The 19,301-nt window shown below is 43.2% G+C and overlaps 1 protein-coding gene across 1 annotated transcript; it reads right to left on the reverse strand.

The window, feature by feature from the left end:
• Positions 1 to 3,479: 3,479 nt before the first annotated feature.
• On the reverse strand, positions 3,480 to 18,961 carry MAB21L3 (mab-21 like 3). The gene is made up of 6 exons (XM_008498620.2): positions 18,914 to 18,961; positions 15,515 to 15,655; positions 10,685 to 10,976; positions 7,709 to 7,890; positions 6,533 to 6,727; positions 3,480 to 3,713 (listed from the first exon to the last, which is right to left on the reverse strand). The coding sequence occupies exons 1-6, from the start codon at positions 18,959 to 18,961 to the stop codon at positions 3,480 to 3,482; spliced, it is 1,092 nt and encodes a 363-aa protein (XP_008496842.1).
• Positions 18,962 to 19,301: the final 340 nt, after the last annotated feature.

Below are 19,301 nucleotides of genomic sequence, written 5' to 3' on the forward strand. Positions count from 1 at the left end.
ACCAAGGTGAAACAGGAGACATTACTTTACAGTCACAGCAGCCTGAGTCTGCTGAGCTGATTGTCATCTCTTTGCTCTTTACTGAAACAGTTCTTCTTGATGGAAACAGAAAAGCCACACTTTGACAGGGGGGGTATCATCACAAAACTGCCACTTGTGCCTCATTTAGAAATGAAGGTTTAGCAGGAGAAGGTACCTGTCAAAACAGTTCCACACAATGCAGTTATCTATATGGAAAGGTGACTTAGAAGGTATTCCCAGGTCTTTAGAAAAAAGGGCATGGGTTTTAGGGTAGGATCAGGTCTACATACAGTGGGATCTGATGCAGGAGGCTAGTGCAGGAACGAGCACTCAGTTTCGATCTCATATCTATGTTGCTAAAGAACTAACTGTAGAAGAAAGCCTCCTCCTTTATTTGGGTGAAGGATAAGGAAGCAAATAAAATAGAACAGACTATTTCAGTTGCAAGGAGCCTACAATGATCATCTAGTCCAACTTTCTGAACACTTCAGTGGTGACCAAGTATGCAGCATGTTGTTAAGGGCATTGTCCAAATACTTCTTAAACACTGAGAGGCTTGGGGAATTGACTACTTCTCTAGGAAACCTGTTCCATGGTTTGGGCACATGGTTTGGTTGCAGAAATATTTCCTTATGTCCAGGCTAAACTTACCCGGGTGCAGCTTTGAACCATTCCCACATGTCTTATCACTGGATCCCAGGGAGAAGAGATCAGCACCTCCCTTTCCACTTCTCCCCAGGAAGCTGTAGAGGTCACCCCTCAGCCTCCTCTTCTCCAAACCAGACAAGCTTAAAGTTCTCAGCTGTTTCTTAGAGCACATTCTTTCCAGCCCTTACACTAGCTTTATTGTGCTCCTTTGGACATATTCAAGGACCTTCATATACTTTGTAAGATGCACACAGCACTTGAGATGAGACCACACTAATGCTGAATACAGGTGGGTAATCACCTCTTCCAACCAGCTGTGTTTGATGCACCTCAAGATGGGATTTGCCCTCTTGGCTGCTGGGACACACTGCTGGCTCATATTGACCCAGATGCCAACTAGCACTCTCAGATCCCTTTCTGCAGGACTGCTGTGTGGTCACTCCAGCTGCAGAATCTGGCATTTTGACTTGTTAAATTTCATCCTGTTCATCATTGCTCAATGCTCCAATCTTTCTAATTCCCTCTGCAAGGCCTCTTGTCCCTCAAGAGAGTCAACAGCACCTCCCAGTTTGCTATCATCAGCAAACTTGCTAATAGTGCATTAAACTCCTTCATCCAGATTATTGATAAATATATGGAATAGAATTGCCCCTAGAAATGTGCCCTGAGGAGCAGCACTGGTGACTATCCTCCAGACAGATGTAGCCCCATTCAATACAACCCTTTGAACCCTGCCATTCAGCCAGTTCTTTGCCCAGTGCACTGTGAATCCACAGGTGGACAACTTGTCCAGAAGGATGCTGTGAAGGACAGTATAAAAAAACCTTGCTAAACTTCAGAAAAACTACATGCACCGCCTTCCCTTCAGCCACTTGATTGGTGACCTTATTGTAGAACTATATCAAATTAATTAAGCAAGACTTTACTGTTGTGAACCCATGTTAGCTGTGCCTGATGATTGCATTGCTCTTTAAATGCCCTCCAATAGTTCCCAGTATAATATTCATAATCTTTCCAGAAACTGAGGTTAGACTATCAGGTCTGTAGTTTCCTGGGTCTTTCCTCCCACCCTTTTTGTGGGTTGGAATAAAGCTGGCCAGCTTCCAGTCAGCAGACACCTCCCCAGACCCTTAGGAGATGATTGAGAGGGGTCCTGCCATAGCGTCTGCTAGTAGTCATCCTTTAGTACTCTGATGAATCCCACCTGGCCCCATGGACTTGTGAACCACGCATACCAAATCAGGCCAGAAAGCAGAGGTTGTACTAAAGGTGCAGAGTTAGACCACAATTTGACACCAGGGGGAGATGCTTTCCCACGGATCTTGCAGGCCATACACTGCAGCAGCTCCCTGAAGTAGAGAAAGAAAATCGAATCTCTACCACCTCCCCTGGTAAAGGAGATACTTATTTCCCTGTGCAGATATAAGGAGAAGGAAGGAAGGAAGGAAGGAAGGAAGGAAGGAAGGAAGGAAGGAAGGAAGGAAGGAAGGAAGGAAGGAAGGAAGGAAGGAAGGAAGGAAGGAAGGAAGGAAGGAAGGAAGGAAGGAAGGAAGGAAGGAAGGAAGGAAGGAAGGAAGGAAGGAAGGAAGGAAGGAAGGAAGGAAGGAAGGAAGGAAGGAAGGAAGGAAGGAAGGAAGGAAGGAAGGAAGGAAGGAAGGAAGGAAGGAAGGAAGGAAGGAAGGAAGGAAGGAAGGAAGGAAGGAAGGAAGGAAGGAAGGAAGGAAGGAAGGAAGGAAGGAAGGAAGGAAGGAAGGAAGGAGACAGGAGGGGAGGGAGGGAAAAAAAAAAAGAAAAGCCTGCTTTGGTTTAGTTTCAGTGATTTAATAACATTAAAGCCAAGATATATGTTAATTCTAGAACTCTGTTCTTTTAAAACACTAAAGCTGATTTTCTTTTTAAACATCAGTAATATTAAAAACATTAAAGGGGGTTTGGGAGCTAACATAACAGACTTTGAAAAATATTCTTCTTCTGTACACCACCCAGAAATACATGGGTCCTAACCATGAGAAAGACCTGCTCCTTGCTCCAGCCTACAGAATGAAGCCAGGGGTGGGAGTGAAATCTGCTCTGGCAATGTCCCCTGGTTGTATGGCACTAACACAACTGGCAGAGGTAAACATAAGAAAACATAATTGAAGCAGCTGGTAGAAAAATTAAAGGGGAGGAGAGAAAAAACAGGGGGAGGCAAACACCACCATTCCTCCTCTTGCTACGTTTCAGCTCTTCAACCCCAGGAGCACGGGTATCTTCGTAGTGGAGCAGGATCCCATTTAACTGGAGATGGAGGCACCAAAGTGTCTCCAAGAAAGCTTCAGTACAATTCAGAAATGTTGTTCTGCTCTTCTGCAGAGCTGGCCTGTGAGTTAAGCAGAGAATTAAACCTGCTGTCCTCCTGAGAATGGGGGCAGCAGCAACAATACATGTGCTAGGTAACACAGTGGGTAGGCAGTAGAGCAGAGAGTTTTTGCACCATCTTTCTGCTTAAGTGCCACAAGACTGGATATGGCAGCAGAGCGAGGCAGTTGCCTGCTCTGACTGACACAGAAAGTTGGGTATCACTGGCTGCAACTCCCAGGCAGTCTGTCACTGTTGAAAGCAAATTAGATCAGCCGGGCATCAAGCGATACCTCCCATCAGTTTTCACCACCCACTGCTGCCAGCTTGACACATCTCTTTCACGCTGCATGTGCCAACTGCAATGCAAAGCCAGCTGCAACATCTACTCGAAGGACAAGGACAACCACAGGTGGGGAGAGGAGGTGGGGGATCATCAGCTCAGGGTTGGGGCGAGGAGGCCTTGTTCTGCCTTAGTCCAGGCAGAAGACAGGGTTCTCCAAGAAGACTGCGAGCTTGCTGGCTACCACATCCAGGTCACTGGTGTTGGCGTATTTGAGCAGATTGGTGTTCTTCACAAAGTAATGCTTGAGGAAGTGCTGGCTTACACACTTGTGCAGCTTCTGCACCAGCCTCAGAAAGGCTTCGGGAAAGCAGCGCCAATCCTTGGTGCGTGGGTATTTTTCACACGTCCAGAATAGCACTGTCTGCAAGAAGCAGATGGGAGAGAAGAGGTGTTAGAGGTTCTGTCGAGGGCTCACATAGCTTACTAAGGCAGTTTTAGTGCTGGTAAATGGCTGACAGCCTTGGAAATTAGAGACACTTGCACTGCCATCTCCTTGTGTTAACATTTCTGCGATAACGGGATCACAACTAAAGCCTCTGGTGATGATCAGGCAACTCTGACATGAATGTTCAGGATCTTTTCTCAGAGGAGCCCATCTCCATTAACTGAACCAGGAGTGCAAGGAAAATGGTCTTGGCTAAAATAATCTTGGCCTATTTGCCATTCTCCAGCAGGATCCTCTGTAGAAATGCCAGGCATTTTAGGCTGCAGAAAAATAGCTTATTATACAATTGTAGAAGCCAATAGGAGCAAGGAGGGAGAGAAGAATAATCAGGTTAATGTAATTATTTGTTAGCTTCAGCTGTATTTGTACTGCAGATGCACACATATCTGCATCCCAAACTTATCGTCCAAGATCTGCAGGTGCAGGGCATTCTTTCTGGTCAGGTGCAGCCTGTGTTCTTTTGACACATGATACTAACAGCATGCACAATGCTCTTTTATCCCAAGTTTATTTAATGTGATTTTACATTTGAGAAATTAATATATTAAAATAAAATTCATACAATTATTGCTCTTATAATAATATTTTTTTCACTGCTCATGTTGCATTTTTACAGGATTTCCTATGACAGATAAGAATTTTCTGGAGGTACTTACACTTTCTGCACCAAAGAAAACCAAACTGACTGCCGAGTTCAACCTGAAATCAGATTTGAAAGTACAAAGCCATCGATCCTGGGTTCAATAATTATGCTAAGTTCTTCAATGTGCTCTGATTCCCATTTTCATTTTGCAGATTCAGTAACACAAGAAGACATCCATGAATGCTGTGACTGAACTACAGCCTTCAGCACCTTGGTTTCTTCAGAGGTAGAATTTCATCAAAATAAGCCACACTATTCTGGATTGCTTTGTTTGGTTTTCTCCACCAGCAGGCAGTGCAATAGTTGTAGAGAAATTTCTCCTCAGACAGCTTTTCAAATGTGAACAGTTTTTTTGTTCACAGCTGAAATAACCACAAAAGGTTGTTGTTTTTTCGGGTTTTTTTTCACGTTGCCAGTGGAAGAAAAAAAAAACAAAACGAAAAAGAGACAGTGAAGAATTCACTGTGAGAGCCACTCCTTGGAGACTTGCAGAGCAGTTATCTTTTATCACACTAAGACTACTTCAGGAAGATCCTTGAGCAGCAGACACAGCAATGGAGGCAAGGACAATAGGGATGCTCTTCCAATCAGTTGCCAACCAGGTGATCTATCCCAAGCATTTACTGAACCACCCCAGGCTGCCAACTGTCTACCAAAAGATGTGGAGTTGGCAGCTTTCAACCTGTACTTAGGTCAAACTTCCTGATCTTGAACTTTATTCCTATGGAGGCAAGTATAATGAGTGAATTTACTAAGTCCTCTGAGGCTTTCACAGCTTCTAGGAGAAGGATATCTGCTGTCATAGTGGGGTCTTTTGGTGTGGAGTCTTGTTTTACAATTGCTGGATACCTCAGAGAGTGGAAATATAACAATGTGAAGAAACCTAAATTCTGTTCAGCTGCTTTTTCTCCACTGACTGTTTCTCTTTTCTTCCTTTGTTTTAAATGTAAGTAGTATTGAAGCACTCCTGTCTGGTAAACCAATCCTCTCTTCTAGTAAAAGCCTGAAGTACAGTTACAGTAAAGAATTGAAGAGCTTCTAAAGAGCTTTTGATTTTGATCGAGTCCATGCAACAGCATTTCCTGCACCTCTTCTCCTTGAGCCAGAGAAAGAGATCATTACTAATGGTTAAATGGTTTTCCACTTTCTCCTATCTAGGACAGATCAGGTTGTTCTTATAGGCACTGAAAAGTTTTGTATTCTACTAAGCTAAAACCACCCTCATCAACCCTTTTTTGACTCCATCATGACTCACATTAGTCCCATGACTACCGCAGCACCTTTTCTTTAGGAGAAATCTTGGCATTGCATCTGGTTTGGGGCACCAAAAGATCAATAAATACCATGGAAGCCTGATGGTTTGAGTCTTCAAAGTGAGAGAAGAACAGCCTCTTCCTGGCAGCTCCAGGAGGATGGAAGTTCGGAAAACAGTATTGCTCAGCTGTTTGATAGATGGTGCTGCCTGCGGTTCATCAGTGTCTGTAGCTGCCAGGTGTGGGGACACAGCTGTAGCAGAACCTTCTGTCTCTTCTTCACAAATGTTTGTAAAGTGAAGCCATCGTGAACCCTGAGGTATGTGCAGGGAGGATGCTACTACACCTCTTCACCTCTTTCTTCCCTTCCCACCCCAGGCAGAAAAACACTGGAATGGTCAGTTTGCATCTCATTCATGAAATAATGCTCACCTAAGAGATGTTTGTTTGGTGCACATCCAGAATGACAAAAGCACAAGTTTCCTCAGACAGATAGATGGATATGGATGGCTGGGGTGGTCAAGAAAGCTGGAGGTAACTGTGCAACTAAAGACAGTATCACAATGCCTATGTCAAGTCACAACAGAACCAGGGCACTATTATTTATGTTGCCACAATAATAATGTTCCTGCAGACTAGTTTCCCTTTGAAGTTTGGAACATATATTTACTGAACTTCTGGCCACCGTACAGCAATGAAATGGTACTGCAATTTTGAAAATTACTTTGAAGTTACACAGGAGGAGCTGCATTGATTTATTCTGTAATATTTTGACATTACCGGATGAAGTCCCTGCCACAGGTACCGAGACTGTATCTTGGTGTCATGGTGATGCCTACCTGAAGGTGATAAGCTGTGATGACAGGCTTATTTCCAGCACACCAGACATCTTCCTTCATCTGCCTCATGACTCTGAAGCACTTCATGCGACAGCCACCATCTTCATCGAGGCCTTCCATGAGCACATGCTCAGCACGGAAGAAGCACAACTGCCAGTGATAATTGGAGCGTGCTAAAAGGTCAAAACCAAGTGACTGTAGACAAAAAGGAAAGTGTTACACCAGAGCAGAGGCAAACTTAAAAGCAACGCAGAGTGTGTGTCAATTCGCTGCGAGGGTGACAGGACACTGGAACAGGGAGGTTGTGGAGTCTCCTTCTGTGGAGACATTCAAACCCCAACTGGATGTGTTCCTGTCTGACCTACACTAGGTGGTCCTGGCTCTGGCAGGGGAGATTGGACTCGATGGTCTTTCAAGGTCCCTTCCAACCCCTAACTTTCTATGATTCTACGAATGCGGAGAGATGTTAAAGAAAGAATGTGTGGCATCTCTCAAAGTGGGGCACTGGATTCTAAACAAGCTTAGCCAAGGCAGTAAACACAGGTCATGGTCCCATCCTAATTCCTAGTCAAATGACCGTGCAATGTGTTTTCTTTTCTCACCTGCTGGTATTAGTTACTCCCAGGAGATGTGGCTCTAGAGGTACCAGGTTCAGTACCAGCAGTGCTACTAAAGCAGAGGCATAGCTCTGCAGGCACTTTGCCATGGAGCATGTCAGGCATGAGAGGGGAACAGGACTGGGAGGCATAATTGGGCCTGCAGGAACAAAGCAACTTAGGCTAAGCTGGAGTGCCAGAATCTGGTCATGAGCTTTGTAGAGAAAGATGGCTGGATGGAAAACTGCAAGTGGTCCATGTGGAGAAGGTTTACATGAGGCAGAGCAGAACAGCAAGGATTACGTGTCAGGACTGAGCCATGCAGGCAGAGCTGTATGCAAGAGGCTAACGCAACAAACAGTTAACCCAGTTTTTCTTCCATAAAATTCACCAGCATAAGGGGAGAAAAATTCCTAATAAGATCTGACAGAATACTTTGAAATACAACTTCTCTAGAGAATACACCTTCCAACTGTGCTGTTGCCTGCCATCACCATGCAGTCCTTAAACTGGGATACCAGTCAGACACCTGCAAGATAAATTCCAGCACAGAATTAACAGTGCTTTTTACACTGCTCACCTTGATGCACTGTACTTTTTCCTGGGAAGGCCAGCGCTTAAGGCAACGTGGCCACCGGGCTTTCTCGGGCCAGCAAGTTGGAATCTCTACAGCAGGGACCAGCTCCACCTCGACCTGGGATTCTGATGTCTCCACAGCCACCCGGACTGCTGAGCTGAAGCTTTCCAGCACTGTCACTTTACCTGTGAAGCAACAAGAAAAGATAATAAAGAAGGAGAGGTTCTTTTCCACAAGCCAGACAAAGGACCGTTTAGGGCCTTGCAGTTCTATTGTTCTGTTTTAACACTTTCTCATCCATGCCATAAGCAGAGAACAAGAAAAAACCTTACAATCGTAATTTGCTCTAGGGAATGAGAACAGGAAGATGAAGGGAAAACTAAGTTCTCGAGTTTACTCTCAATTACCATGCTTTTGTTTTCCTTTGTGTGTCCTCTTATATCCTAGGAACAGCTTCTTAAAAATACAGATAGACAACTGTTGCTACCTAACATTTCTAATGCTACAGTACAACGAGGAGATCATTGCAGATCAGAGGGGAACGGATGAGTGCTTCACACCTAAAGATCTCCTTATTCCTTCACAGAACCCATGATCAGACCAAATGACTTACCCTTGCTGGTGACACAGAATGTTTTGTGGGGTATACACAAGCTGGAGATGCTCTTGCACATTAAGACAGTAACAATTTATGCCTGCACACAGCAGTCATACAAAAAGGGCTGTTTGTCCCACTGGGACTGCTGAGTGTCAAAAAGAGTTAGTTCCATGGTGAAGTGGAGGAAAGAAGAATGGCTCATTTCCAGGAACAACACGCTATAAAACCAGACAAGAATAAAATCTGCAACTAACAGACTTACAGTGAGATGTTTTCCAGCTGTGTTCGTAGAAGAAGATCACTCTGGCAGGATCACTGTCCCTTCAACTTTGCCTTCTGAGCCAATTGTGTAATTATGCTGTAACCCACTGAACAAACAGATGGAGCAGACTACCACAAGCAGGTAAAGTAGAACTGTGTTAACCCACCTCATATTGACTGGCATTGGCAATCAAGCATTTCCATCAGCAGCCCAAACAACAGACTTAAGGGGCCAGTGATGAATATCTAATCTTACAGAGGAAGTATCTGCCTGTACCCAGTGGTAATTTAGCATCTCCTCCAGGAAGTGCAAGGGTGTATTACCTTGCAAATAATGGAGTCCATCCCAAGCAGAACTTTATAACCCTCAGTAAAATTTGCATGTTATTTCTCTCCTGACCCAAGCCTGGCACCAAAACAGGAACTGTACTTCTCCCAAGCTAGAGAAACCTCAGTAGGTTTCTCTAGCAGCTGAAAAGCATTAAAGGAACTGGTGTATCAGCATGTAAGTATATTCATAGACCTTCCAAAAATTGTGGTTCCTATTCATCCACCAGTAAAAAATGAGGCATCTTAAAAACTCTGTTTTTTCTCGTGCTCAAAGAATTAAAAAATAGGGAAGCATGAAATCAGGGAATTTTTCTGTAACGTTAGTTGTACTGTGGGATGAGGGAAATTCATTCTTCACAGAAATTAACAAAAATGGTAATTACTCCTTTTGACTTCATCTTAGCTCACCTCCTCTCCGTCAGCCTCCTTCCAGGTGGCCTTACAAAAAAGGCATCAGAATCATAAAGGCACCAAACATCATTCTGCAGGTTTCTTGAAAGTACCTCTCCTGGCTCAACAACTTGAGATACTGTTGCTGGACACAATGGCAGGTTTTCACTTCCACACAATGACTTTTCCATCTGATCTTTTCTGTTTTCAGAAAACTTTCAAAGAACTTTTTCAGTTTTCAATACTGAAATTACATTTCCATCAACTTCTCCACTTCCATGATAACAAATACTTCCTAGAAGAATGCATGATCTAGCTGAGCTTGACTGTAACATGCTTTCTCCTGTGACTAAAATTCAGAGTGCAATCAGATGAGTGGAAATGGTTCCTATTTCTCTGGAATACAGAAACCCATACCAGGCTGCTGCTGAGTAAAATCACCCTGGAAACGATGCAAACTCTATGCAAAGAGGCACCACAGGCTGGATTTGATCTTGTCACTGTATATTAATGTGAAAAGATGGACATGGACTATTTAGCTTGGACCAAGTGTTCATTAGCTGAAGTACATAGCATGCCTCTAGGATGCTAAGAATCAGGATCATTCTTCAGGCAGCATCTTGCTACAGATGTCGTAGCTATGAAGGCATGTTGCATGCACCACTGATTGCATTAAGTCAGTGATCAGCACATCCAGTATAAATAGCCACAAGAAATAAACAGGCACTTTGGATGGCTCACAGAGGGATCACCACTCCTGACAGCAAAATTCCATTACATCTGCTGAAGAGCACTGGAGAAGGAGTAGGGAAAAGAACACTTGTCCACAAGATTTTGCTTAAGTAAAATTCTGTCTACTTAGTTCCCACCGCTCCATTCTGGAAAGCTATGGGCAGCTAAGGTTTCCCCAGAACATCACTTGATGTTATATAAATAAATAATTTAATAAACAACTTAATAAACAACTTCAAGCACTTTCTTCTCTGACCTGTGCACCTTTCCTGTAATCCAGTTTTCCTATAATATCTTCCTTGCTAGTCTACACATACTGGGGCTGCTTTAGTAGAAAAAAGAACTTTCTCAAAAAAATTCCTTAATATTATGAAACTATGTGTTTTGTCTTGGCTGAACTGTAAGGGTGATGTTGCTGGACACTCTACCTCAATTCCTAAGAAAGAAGTAACATCTTGAGTACGAGGAGCCAAGGACTACTTAATTCTATCCTCAGTCTACACACATCACTGAAATGGACTAAAGGCTCCCTGATTTTGTAGGGGCTTGTGCCTTTTTAACTTTGGAACATGTCAATCAAGCAAACACTTTGTGTGTGTGATGGCTTCCCCCCTGTCATCTGCAGAAGAACAGCCAGTTCCTCTTATATCTGTCCCCACTAAACTCACTGGAGAGGTTACAAGAGGTAATCGACTTCTCCACCAGCTCCCGGAAGATGATAAGGACTTTGGCTGGAACCAGATCTCCTTCGACGTTCACATCCTTTTCATGCCACTGCTGAAGGCTTTTTGAGAACTGCTCCACCTCTAGCCATTGGTGCAGCTCCTCGGGGTCCCTCACAGAGGAGAGGAGCTTGGCTCCATGCACGGTGTAATAACGCCAGTGCCGGACCTGGCATTCCCTGTACCCACTCAGGCCACGCAGAGGGACTGTGATGAGGAACTGGCTGGGTGCTAAGACCTACGAGAGTGCAGAGAGATTAAGAGAGGAGACAAAGGCAGACCCTTTGGAGTAAGTAAAAAAGGGTTAAGGAAGAAAGAGGTAAAGCTGGGGGCTTTGGAGAGAAGGAAAAGTATGATGGGAGCAATTGTTTACAGCCAGGACCTGTTCCGTGCATTGGAAGAACACAGACTAAAAGAAAATTGTCTGAGAAGGAGTTTGATGTCATTGCCATGGCCCACAGAAGACAAGCACACTGATTTGCTGCCACACCTGCCACGGTTTCCCCCATTCCGTGTTATTTCTAGTATGCAATTGCATGAGATGTAATAACTAGCAGCTTCCCAAGAGCAGGAAAACATCAGAGAGCACATTTTGAGATCTAGCAAAGGGAAGCAAAATAGTCCCAGTTATTACCTCAGAACTGTCACTGCTGGAGATAAGCCTAGAAGACAGTAGTAGTAGTAGTAGCTATGGCAAAAAGTGCACCCTTCTGATCTCTTCCAAGGTCCACTAAAGACATCAGTAAAACAGGGTTATGGCCCATTCATTTTACAAGTGTTTCACTCTGACTGTACTTTAAGAGACAAAGATGTGAGGCAAGTGACATGCATGAGCCTACCCAGGTAGTGGCACTCTTGGAAACAAACTCAGGTCTAGGCCAGCTGTACTGTATGGACCTGCATCTCCTGCTCAGCAGAAGCAAAAAATAATGTAAAGGTGAAAACAGTAACCAATGAACAACAAACCTTCAAAGAAGCTTGTTTGCAAGCAAATTAAATGGCCTCACTTTGGGAATGACCATTGCTCAATAAAACCAGCATGTGGATAGACTGAATAAGGCAACATAAATACCACAAAGCCTCATATTGGCCCAGGGCACAGACAGACATCTCCATACACCAGTGTGGAAGCATTTGGCAACAGTGCCTCCAGAGAAGGTGTTCAAACTCCTCCACACTTTTACTGTGTTGACAAAGAAGCTTTGCAGCTCCACTTGGTACCTAGCCTAACTTAAGCTGGCATATGAATAGGGTGAGGCTGCTGCACAAGCAGGATGCAAAGTGACAGCTGGTGCTGCAAGGTGGATACACCTAAGGTGAATGGCACACACTTGTCACTCTCCTATACTAATCCAAAACATTCTGGTAGCCTTCCTGGTAGATCAGCTGATTTAAAATATTGCTGCTGAGCTGCCAGGGCCCTGAAGGCACTAACAGGCTTTTATGGGACTGACAACCACACCTCCTGCTCATGGCCCTGGGACACCAGCTCAGCCACAGGATATGGAGTCACTGGAGTGCTGGGCTCCATCTGCACGACAGCCATGCCTGTCTTCTTGTCCTACCTGCAGACTACCTTCCCTAGCCTCAGACCTACCTGGCCACTACGGACTTGCCTGGCAATCACCAGACTCCATGTGGCCCTGGTTACCATCGCTGGGCCTGATCCTGACACTGGGCGAGGGCTGCACAGACTTGGCTGATGATCCAGACTCCTGGCTGACCCCAGCTGCCCTCCAGAGGTCTGCCTCACTTGGGTGCATGGGGCAGATGCTGTGGTGTTGTCACGCTCATCTTCAGGCTCCTTCCCCCATAGGGAGCAGCTGATGTTCTCTGCTCTCTGGCCAGAGATTTGAAATACAAAAGAGGGCCAGCCAGAAGCACAAAAATGGAGAAGTAAAAAAAACACCAGAAAAGCCTTTCTTTTGACAAGTACAAACCAACTAAAATCAGGAGGATACCGAAAGGATGACATTTCAGACCACACTGGCCTGCGCGCCTAAGGTTTGCTGGGGCTGAGAAACCCCATGAGCAGCTCAGGAAGGAAGCTCCACAAAGAAACTACAATGGCTGTCATGGAGTTATTGTTCATCTCACTGCCTCAGCCCCACTGTCAGATAAAGAACCATTCCTCCCCATGCTAACACGCTGACTTCCATGCCTGCCAGATTTTAAAGGGAAAAGCTGCAGGAGCTATGGGAATGCCTTCAAATACCAGCCACAAGGTTCCACCATCTGAGCCTGCCAGGAAACACCAGAATTCACAAGGCTTGGGATGGCACTGTAAAACCAGGCAGGTGATGTCCTCTTGTACTACACAAATCCCAGTCCTCACCTGAGCTCTGCCACACGATGGCCCCAGCAAGTCCCAATTAAAGACCTGCCTGCTGTATGCTGGGCAGTTTAAACCCAGCCTCATTCTTGTGATCCTGGCCAGGATATCCCTGGGATGCAGAAGCATGAGGTTAGAAATAAAATAGTTACACATTAGGCAAAAAAGCACCTCTCTTGCTAAAAAGCTGAAATAGTCACAGGAGGACCAGTTAGGTGGGTGAAGTTGTCTGGGGAAGAGGGTGGGTGAGGTGATGAGGAAGGAGGCACATGGACCTGCAGGCACTGGGTGGCAGGAAGGTTTTGTACCTGGATGGATGGGTGGAACGGGGGCTTCCCTTGGAGCATAGCTGACCACTTGGCCAGTAAAGCTGGCTGATCCTGAGAGGCAGAAGGGAAAACCAGAAGTACACAGAACAGAAAGCAAGCATGTGCCAGGTCATTCATTTACAGAGCAAAGGTGCAAGCTCCCTCTGAGCCTATTTGTTAAAGGAGAATACCCCCCCACACAAACCCACCCTGCCACAGTTAGAGAGTTAAACATTTGGCAATGCCATGGGACAGTGATGTACTCATAACTAGTCTGGATGTTAACCTGCTCATTATGCCTTAAGTCTCCACAGCCTTCATAGCAGCCCCTCACAGTTGACAGCTGCAAAAATAGTGGGCCACAACTAAAAGAACAAGCCCACTTAGACGTTTTAAAAATTTTTAAAAATGCCATTTTTTCACATGCATTTTATTTCTCAAGGTTTTTATTACAGATTTTTACTTCTTTTCCCCTGGGTTGCAGACAAAGATTGAATATCTAAAGATTTTTCTTCTATATTCTCCATCCAGCCCTGCATATCTAGGAGGCTTGTAGACCCTCACCATGTTAATATAAGTCCTTTTAATCAGAAGCTGGAAGTTCTGAAAAGTTCCTGCAAATTTGATTGATAGGAAAAAAGATGTTTCAAAATTAAACACAGAATAGTTAATACATTGGCTTTCCCTTGACACAAGTCTGAGTTATGTCATAAATGTCGAGTTACATCAGCAGCAATATTAAAGATTATATTTTTTGGAAGCAGAACAGCTCAAGTAAAAAAAAAAAAAATCTTATTACTCCATTATTTGTTTCCATACCTACATGATAGTTGCCTAGACCTTCCTAGTGTGTCTATCGTAGGTTTATAGCATGGTGTTCATTTAAGTATTTATAGAAAACCTGCTACTTTTTTAAGAAAATAATTTCTGAGGATTCCTTTTAAGCAAAGGTTGTTCAGATCACCCTACTGTAATATCAAATTACAGATTGCCTTGGTTTCGTCCTCCTTTGTTCTCAGGAACAAGAATTTTGTTCTTTTCAGACTTCTCTAGCCAAGCAGGTTTGTTCCAGCATGAGAGGTGGATGGCAGACTGTGGCACTAAGGAACATGTGGACCAGGATGTGGCACCATTTTATGTCACTGTGGTCATTCCTGCTGGCAAGGCCACATGCCCTGAGATACACAAAATTCCAGAAAAGATATAAATCTGAATGTGTTTGTCCCCAGAGCAATAGCCACATTTCAGACTGGATGATTATATTCTGTCACCACCTCCATACCCTTCCAGCAGCCTGGTAAACACAGAGTTCGTCCCTTTAAATCCTACACAGCTGCAAAAGTTGCCTCATGCTTTTACATGTTTGCTGCATAACTGGCAGTGTTTTAGTGTAAGGGTTGATGTAGCTAGAGGATGTAAAGCAGTTCAGATGAAAAACACAATTTTCATTTGACGCTGCTGTTGCTATGATTGTTTCTTACATCCTTACACTGTTCTTGTGTTAAGTAGTCATGGGAAATAACCAGTCTACTCCTGTAACTGCTGGGACAGGACATTATTATTATTTTGGTAGCTGACAGTCTAGAATGAAGACACATTTAACTTCTTCCACGAATAAGTATATTTCTTTCTAGTAAAACAGAAGTTCCAATGCATGACCAAGAAAAAGAAAAATGTTTCTGAGAGAGCTTTCTAATGTTTATGACGGAAGAAGGATTTTTGGCTTTTTTTCTTTTTTTAGTGAGTTGACAGGTTTTCCACCTGTGAAAAGTATGACTCATAGCTCATGAAAGTAGGAACATTTTTTTTCTTCTGTACAAGATTTTATTTCTGTCTCCCAAAGAGCTCTGACTTCTGCTAGCAGACTGACAGCTCTGGCAATAGATGCTCTTTGTAAAAGCATCAGCTGTAAAAGAGGCTCTGCCTGATTTACCAGGTCCTCTCTAATGCTCCTCTAGTTGAGATGATCATGAGTAAGTTCCTATAACCCAGCCAGTCACTTGAACTTCCACAGTGAAGTCTCTATGCACTGTCTGTGGCTTTTGGGTTGCAGTACCTGTTGATATAAACACACAGGGGGGAAATCACTGATTGCCTACAAGCTGCCAGAGAGTGTATTAAAGCTCTTGTTTGTACCTTAATATTCTCATTGTGAATGCCAGAGTTGGAGATAGCCTGGAATCGCATGGCCTTATAGCTGATATCTGCGGTCAGTTGCTGGATGATTTTCTGCACCTCTTCCACTGCTTTGGAAACCAGATAATGTCGCTGTTCCACCTGTCAGTTCCAAGAAAGACACTTTTACCATAACCGCAGGCAGCTTCCAGCAGGAAACAATCAGCTTAAAGCACCCTGAAGCGTTTGTGCTTGTGCTGCACTGGGAATAAAACCTACTGTTCCTGGTGTGTTACAACCCATTTACCATCAGACAAAGCTGGAAAACACCAAAGGGCCAATACTGAAGACTGATGAGCATTAATTGATGTTTCCATTCCAATCTCATTGCATGGGTGGGGGAAAGTTCGTCACATGGCTAAAATTGCTATCAATTGGCAACAGCCTCATTCTTTATCAATTCAATGCAGAACACCCAGTTACTCCCCTGCATATGCTAAATATTCTCAGAGCCAGGGCATGTTTCCTTCCAAGAGCTGACAAGAATTCCAGAATTCCAGATACTCTATGCACTGATCAGCTTGCAGGTCTATGTGGCAGCATTTAGATCCCTACATTATATGTTGCAAGTATCCATGCTATCTTTATATCTGAAGAACAGATGAGAGTCTGCACCTAGATGGTGAAAAAGTATCTTTCTAAAGGCGGTCCCACTGGGGACTAGGTGTTTATGTGGCTTGATGGATAGTTCCTCAGTTCAAGACGTGGGAGCACAATTAGCTATTGAAAATTACTTCAGCTGAAGGTCTGTGTGTTGGAAGGATGGAAGTGAATGATGAACAACTCAGAAAAATAAAAGATGAAACTTCACATATAACAAAAACTAATGGAGTATAAGGGGATGGTCAAAATCCAAACAAGGAGATTCAACGGGAGGAACAGGAAATTATTAAAGAACATTTAAGTATGTCACAAAGATCCTTACATATTTCCCAAAGAAAGAAGGAGGTTCAACTCCAGTAAACCAAATTCATTAACGCATTTCTCATTATTTATTCATCCAGAATCACCTATGCAGCAAGATATGAAGACTTTTTACTGTCTGTTTTTTGTTGGTTTTGTTTAGTTTAGTTTTTTGCATCCTAATGTTTTATGTCATTTGATTGAATTTTTTAATTCAATTTCTTCTCGTTTTTTTTTAATCTTTTCCTCAATATATTCTACTAAATCTCATTTTTTGCAGGCAAGAATAAACCAAACAGAGAAACACTTTGAAAGATCTGGATCAGAAAATTAAAGCCCACCTGAAGCTAGAACTAAAGCTCCAACTGGCCCATTTGCAGGTATGAAACAAGAGTTTTAGGTCACTAACAGCTTGGCTAAAGTGAATGATCAAGCATTACTGCCGACATAATTGCTACAGTCTGTTGCTAACCTAAAACTAAAGGAAGAAAAAGCATATAGAACAATTTCTTTTCAATGACAGTTGTGAAACACTGGCACAGGTTGCCCAGAGAAGCTGGGAATACCTCACCCTTGGAAGTGTTCAAGGACAAGTTGGATGGACCTGATCTAAGGAAAGCTGTTAAGTGAGGTACCTCTGAACACCTCTTTCTGCACGTACTCCTTCCTTATCCCTGAGGCGGGGATAAAAGAACAAAAGGCACGTGATAGATTTTGCCAACTGTTGCTAACCATCATTAGCTCCCTAATCATGCTACTGAAAGACATAACCTTCCTACAGAAAGGAAGGCATAAAAATCAGAAGACAGAACATGAATAAGCAAATGCAGCTTCTGAAGAGCCAACACAACTACCTAAGTCTTTAGCACTATCATGGATGCGCTGGGAGAAGAGAAAGAGTAAACTCATTGTTGGACAGCCACTTCTATCACCTGCTAGCATTCCCTTTATAAGGACTTTGGAAATCATGCCAAAACAAATGCACCAAAACAGAAGAACAAGGTCAATTAAGGTTTTAGGGTTTTATCATGGAGGAAGGAAACAGGACTGGGATATAATGGGGACTGTTAAAAACATTTGGGTTTGTTCTTACCCATCCAGTCACACCCACTCCATATTCATTTGAATTTTTCCTTTGAGGAACAGCTTAAGGAAGATATCTTTGGTATCCAAGAGATTCATTGTGCCAGGTGACTGACCTATTTTCAAAACCAGGCAGCATTTGGCAAGCAGAACTGGAGCTGCCTGAAGGTTCAGCAGCCTCACTTGGACAGGATACTCAGGAGCAGGCAGAGCTAGGAACCCACCAGAGCTGGAGGGCTGCTAGAAAACAGACTTTCAATAAAACTTAAATATTGGCATCTATGAGCCTTACTTAACTACACTCTGCTTGCTTCTGTTTCCTGTACTGATGGCTGTCATATGAGCATTGCTCTGTGCATGTCTTCCCTCTGTTCCCTACTTTGTAGCTCTGCTTTATAAATCTTCAAAGCAGCATTCACTATTACAGCTCACTGAACAGATTCTGATGGAATTATTTTCCTGTGCACAACACTGCATGGTTGAAAATTAAAGTTCTTACAGAAATACATTTACTTGTCATCAAAATATTTCCATGCAGAAAACAAAACTTTCTTACCAGCCCCTTCGTGTTACTAGAATATTTTATCCTTTACAGAAAAGAAACACTGAGAATTTTGCATTTATTTTTCATTCTGGTATACTGCATTTTCTTGGGGAAAGCAGACTATAAAATAGGATCTAATTAATTACTGTGATGGAACATGCCAGCTTTAAAAACTTGTGGCTCACTTAGGTTTACTTTCATTAAACAGTATTGTTTCATTGAGGAATTTATTCAGTTTTACTTCATCTCATAATAAGGAAAAAAATATCGAGCACTGGAATAACACATAAAATAGAAAATGTGGTTCCTGTCTGAATGTGCTAATGAGAAATGCTATTTTAATCATGATATATACAGAAGTGTCCTTAGTTGAGGTGACAGACTGATGGGGGAATTCCAACAATATCTGTCTGTCTCCCAGTTCCTACATGCATCTTTTTTAGAAGCAACCTCTGGTGTGGTTTCCATCTTTTTTTTCTGTAAAGCAAAGATCACTGGACAGGGAGAGAGCCAAGGACATTCCTCAGTTTAAATGCTGGCAATTACTGCTAGTCTGACATCTAGAATTCCAGATCAGGAGCAAAAAGTCAGGACATCTGTAGAAGAGGAGGACAAGTACCTTGAAAACTTAAGCTACCAGCTGAGATCCATGATAACGTTCTACAACAGAAATCTAGAAATCTCATTAGAAATACAGTTTTAATGAAATTTCACCCAGTCTTGTCTTAAAAAAGAAGACAGCAGGCAAAGCAACTAGCTGTCAAGTTTGGCACCCTTCAGAATCAACACCTACTGTGGGAGACAGAAAATCTGGACAGATAAACCCTTACCTTGCTCTGGATGTAGATTTCTACATCTTCATCTGTGAATGGTGTCATGGCAGGATGGTCTCTGCTGCTCTCTAAAGTGTGAATTCACTCGTCAGTCGCTCACCTGCCTCTGGCAGTAAAGGGACTCTCACAGCAAGATGCTCAGAACCTTCTTACCCTGTGAAGCTCAGGTCACCTAATTCCTCTGTGGATGAAGAAGAGGACAGAGAAGTACACCACCTATTTTTTAATATTTTTTTTTTTCTGATCTGAGTTACAATGGTGACACCCAGCTGCTTCGGGAAACTAGCTCCAATTATTATTTTCTAAGTTTAATCACTATTATTAATCTTATTCCTTTTAAAAGGTGGGTCTTGCGTGCGGGCGCTCACAAAAGCATCCCAGCTAC

This window comes from Calypte anna, chromosome 1, assembly GCF_003957555.1.
Source record: "Calypte anna isolate BGI_N300 chromosome 1, bCalAnn1_v1.p, whole genome shotgun sequence".
Lineage (NCBI taxonomy): Eukaryota > Metazoa > Chordata > Aves > Apodiformes > Trochilidae > Calypte > Calypte anna.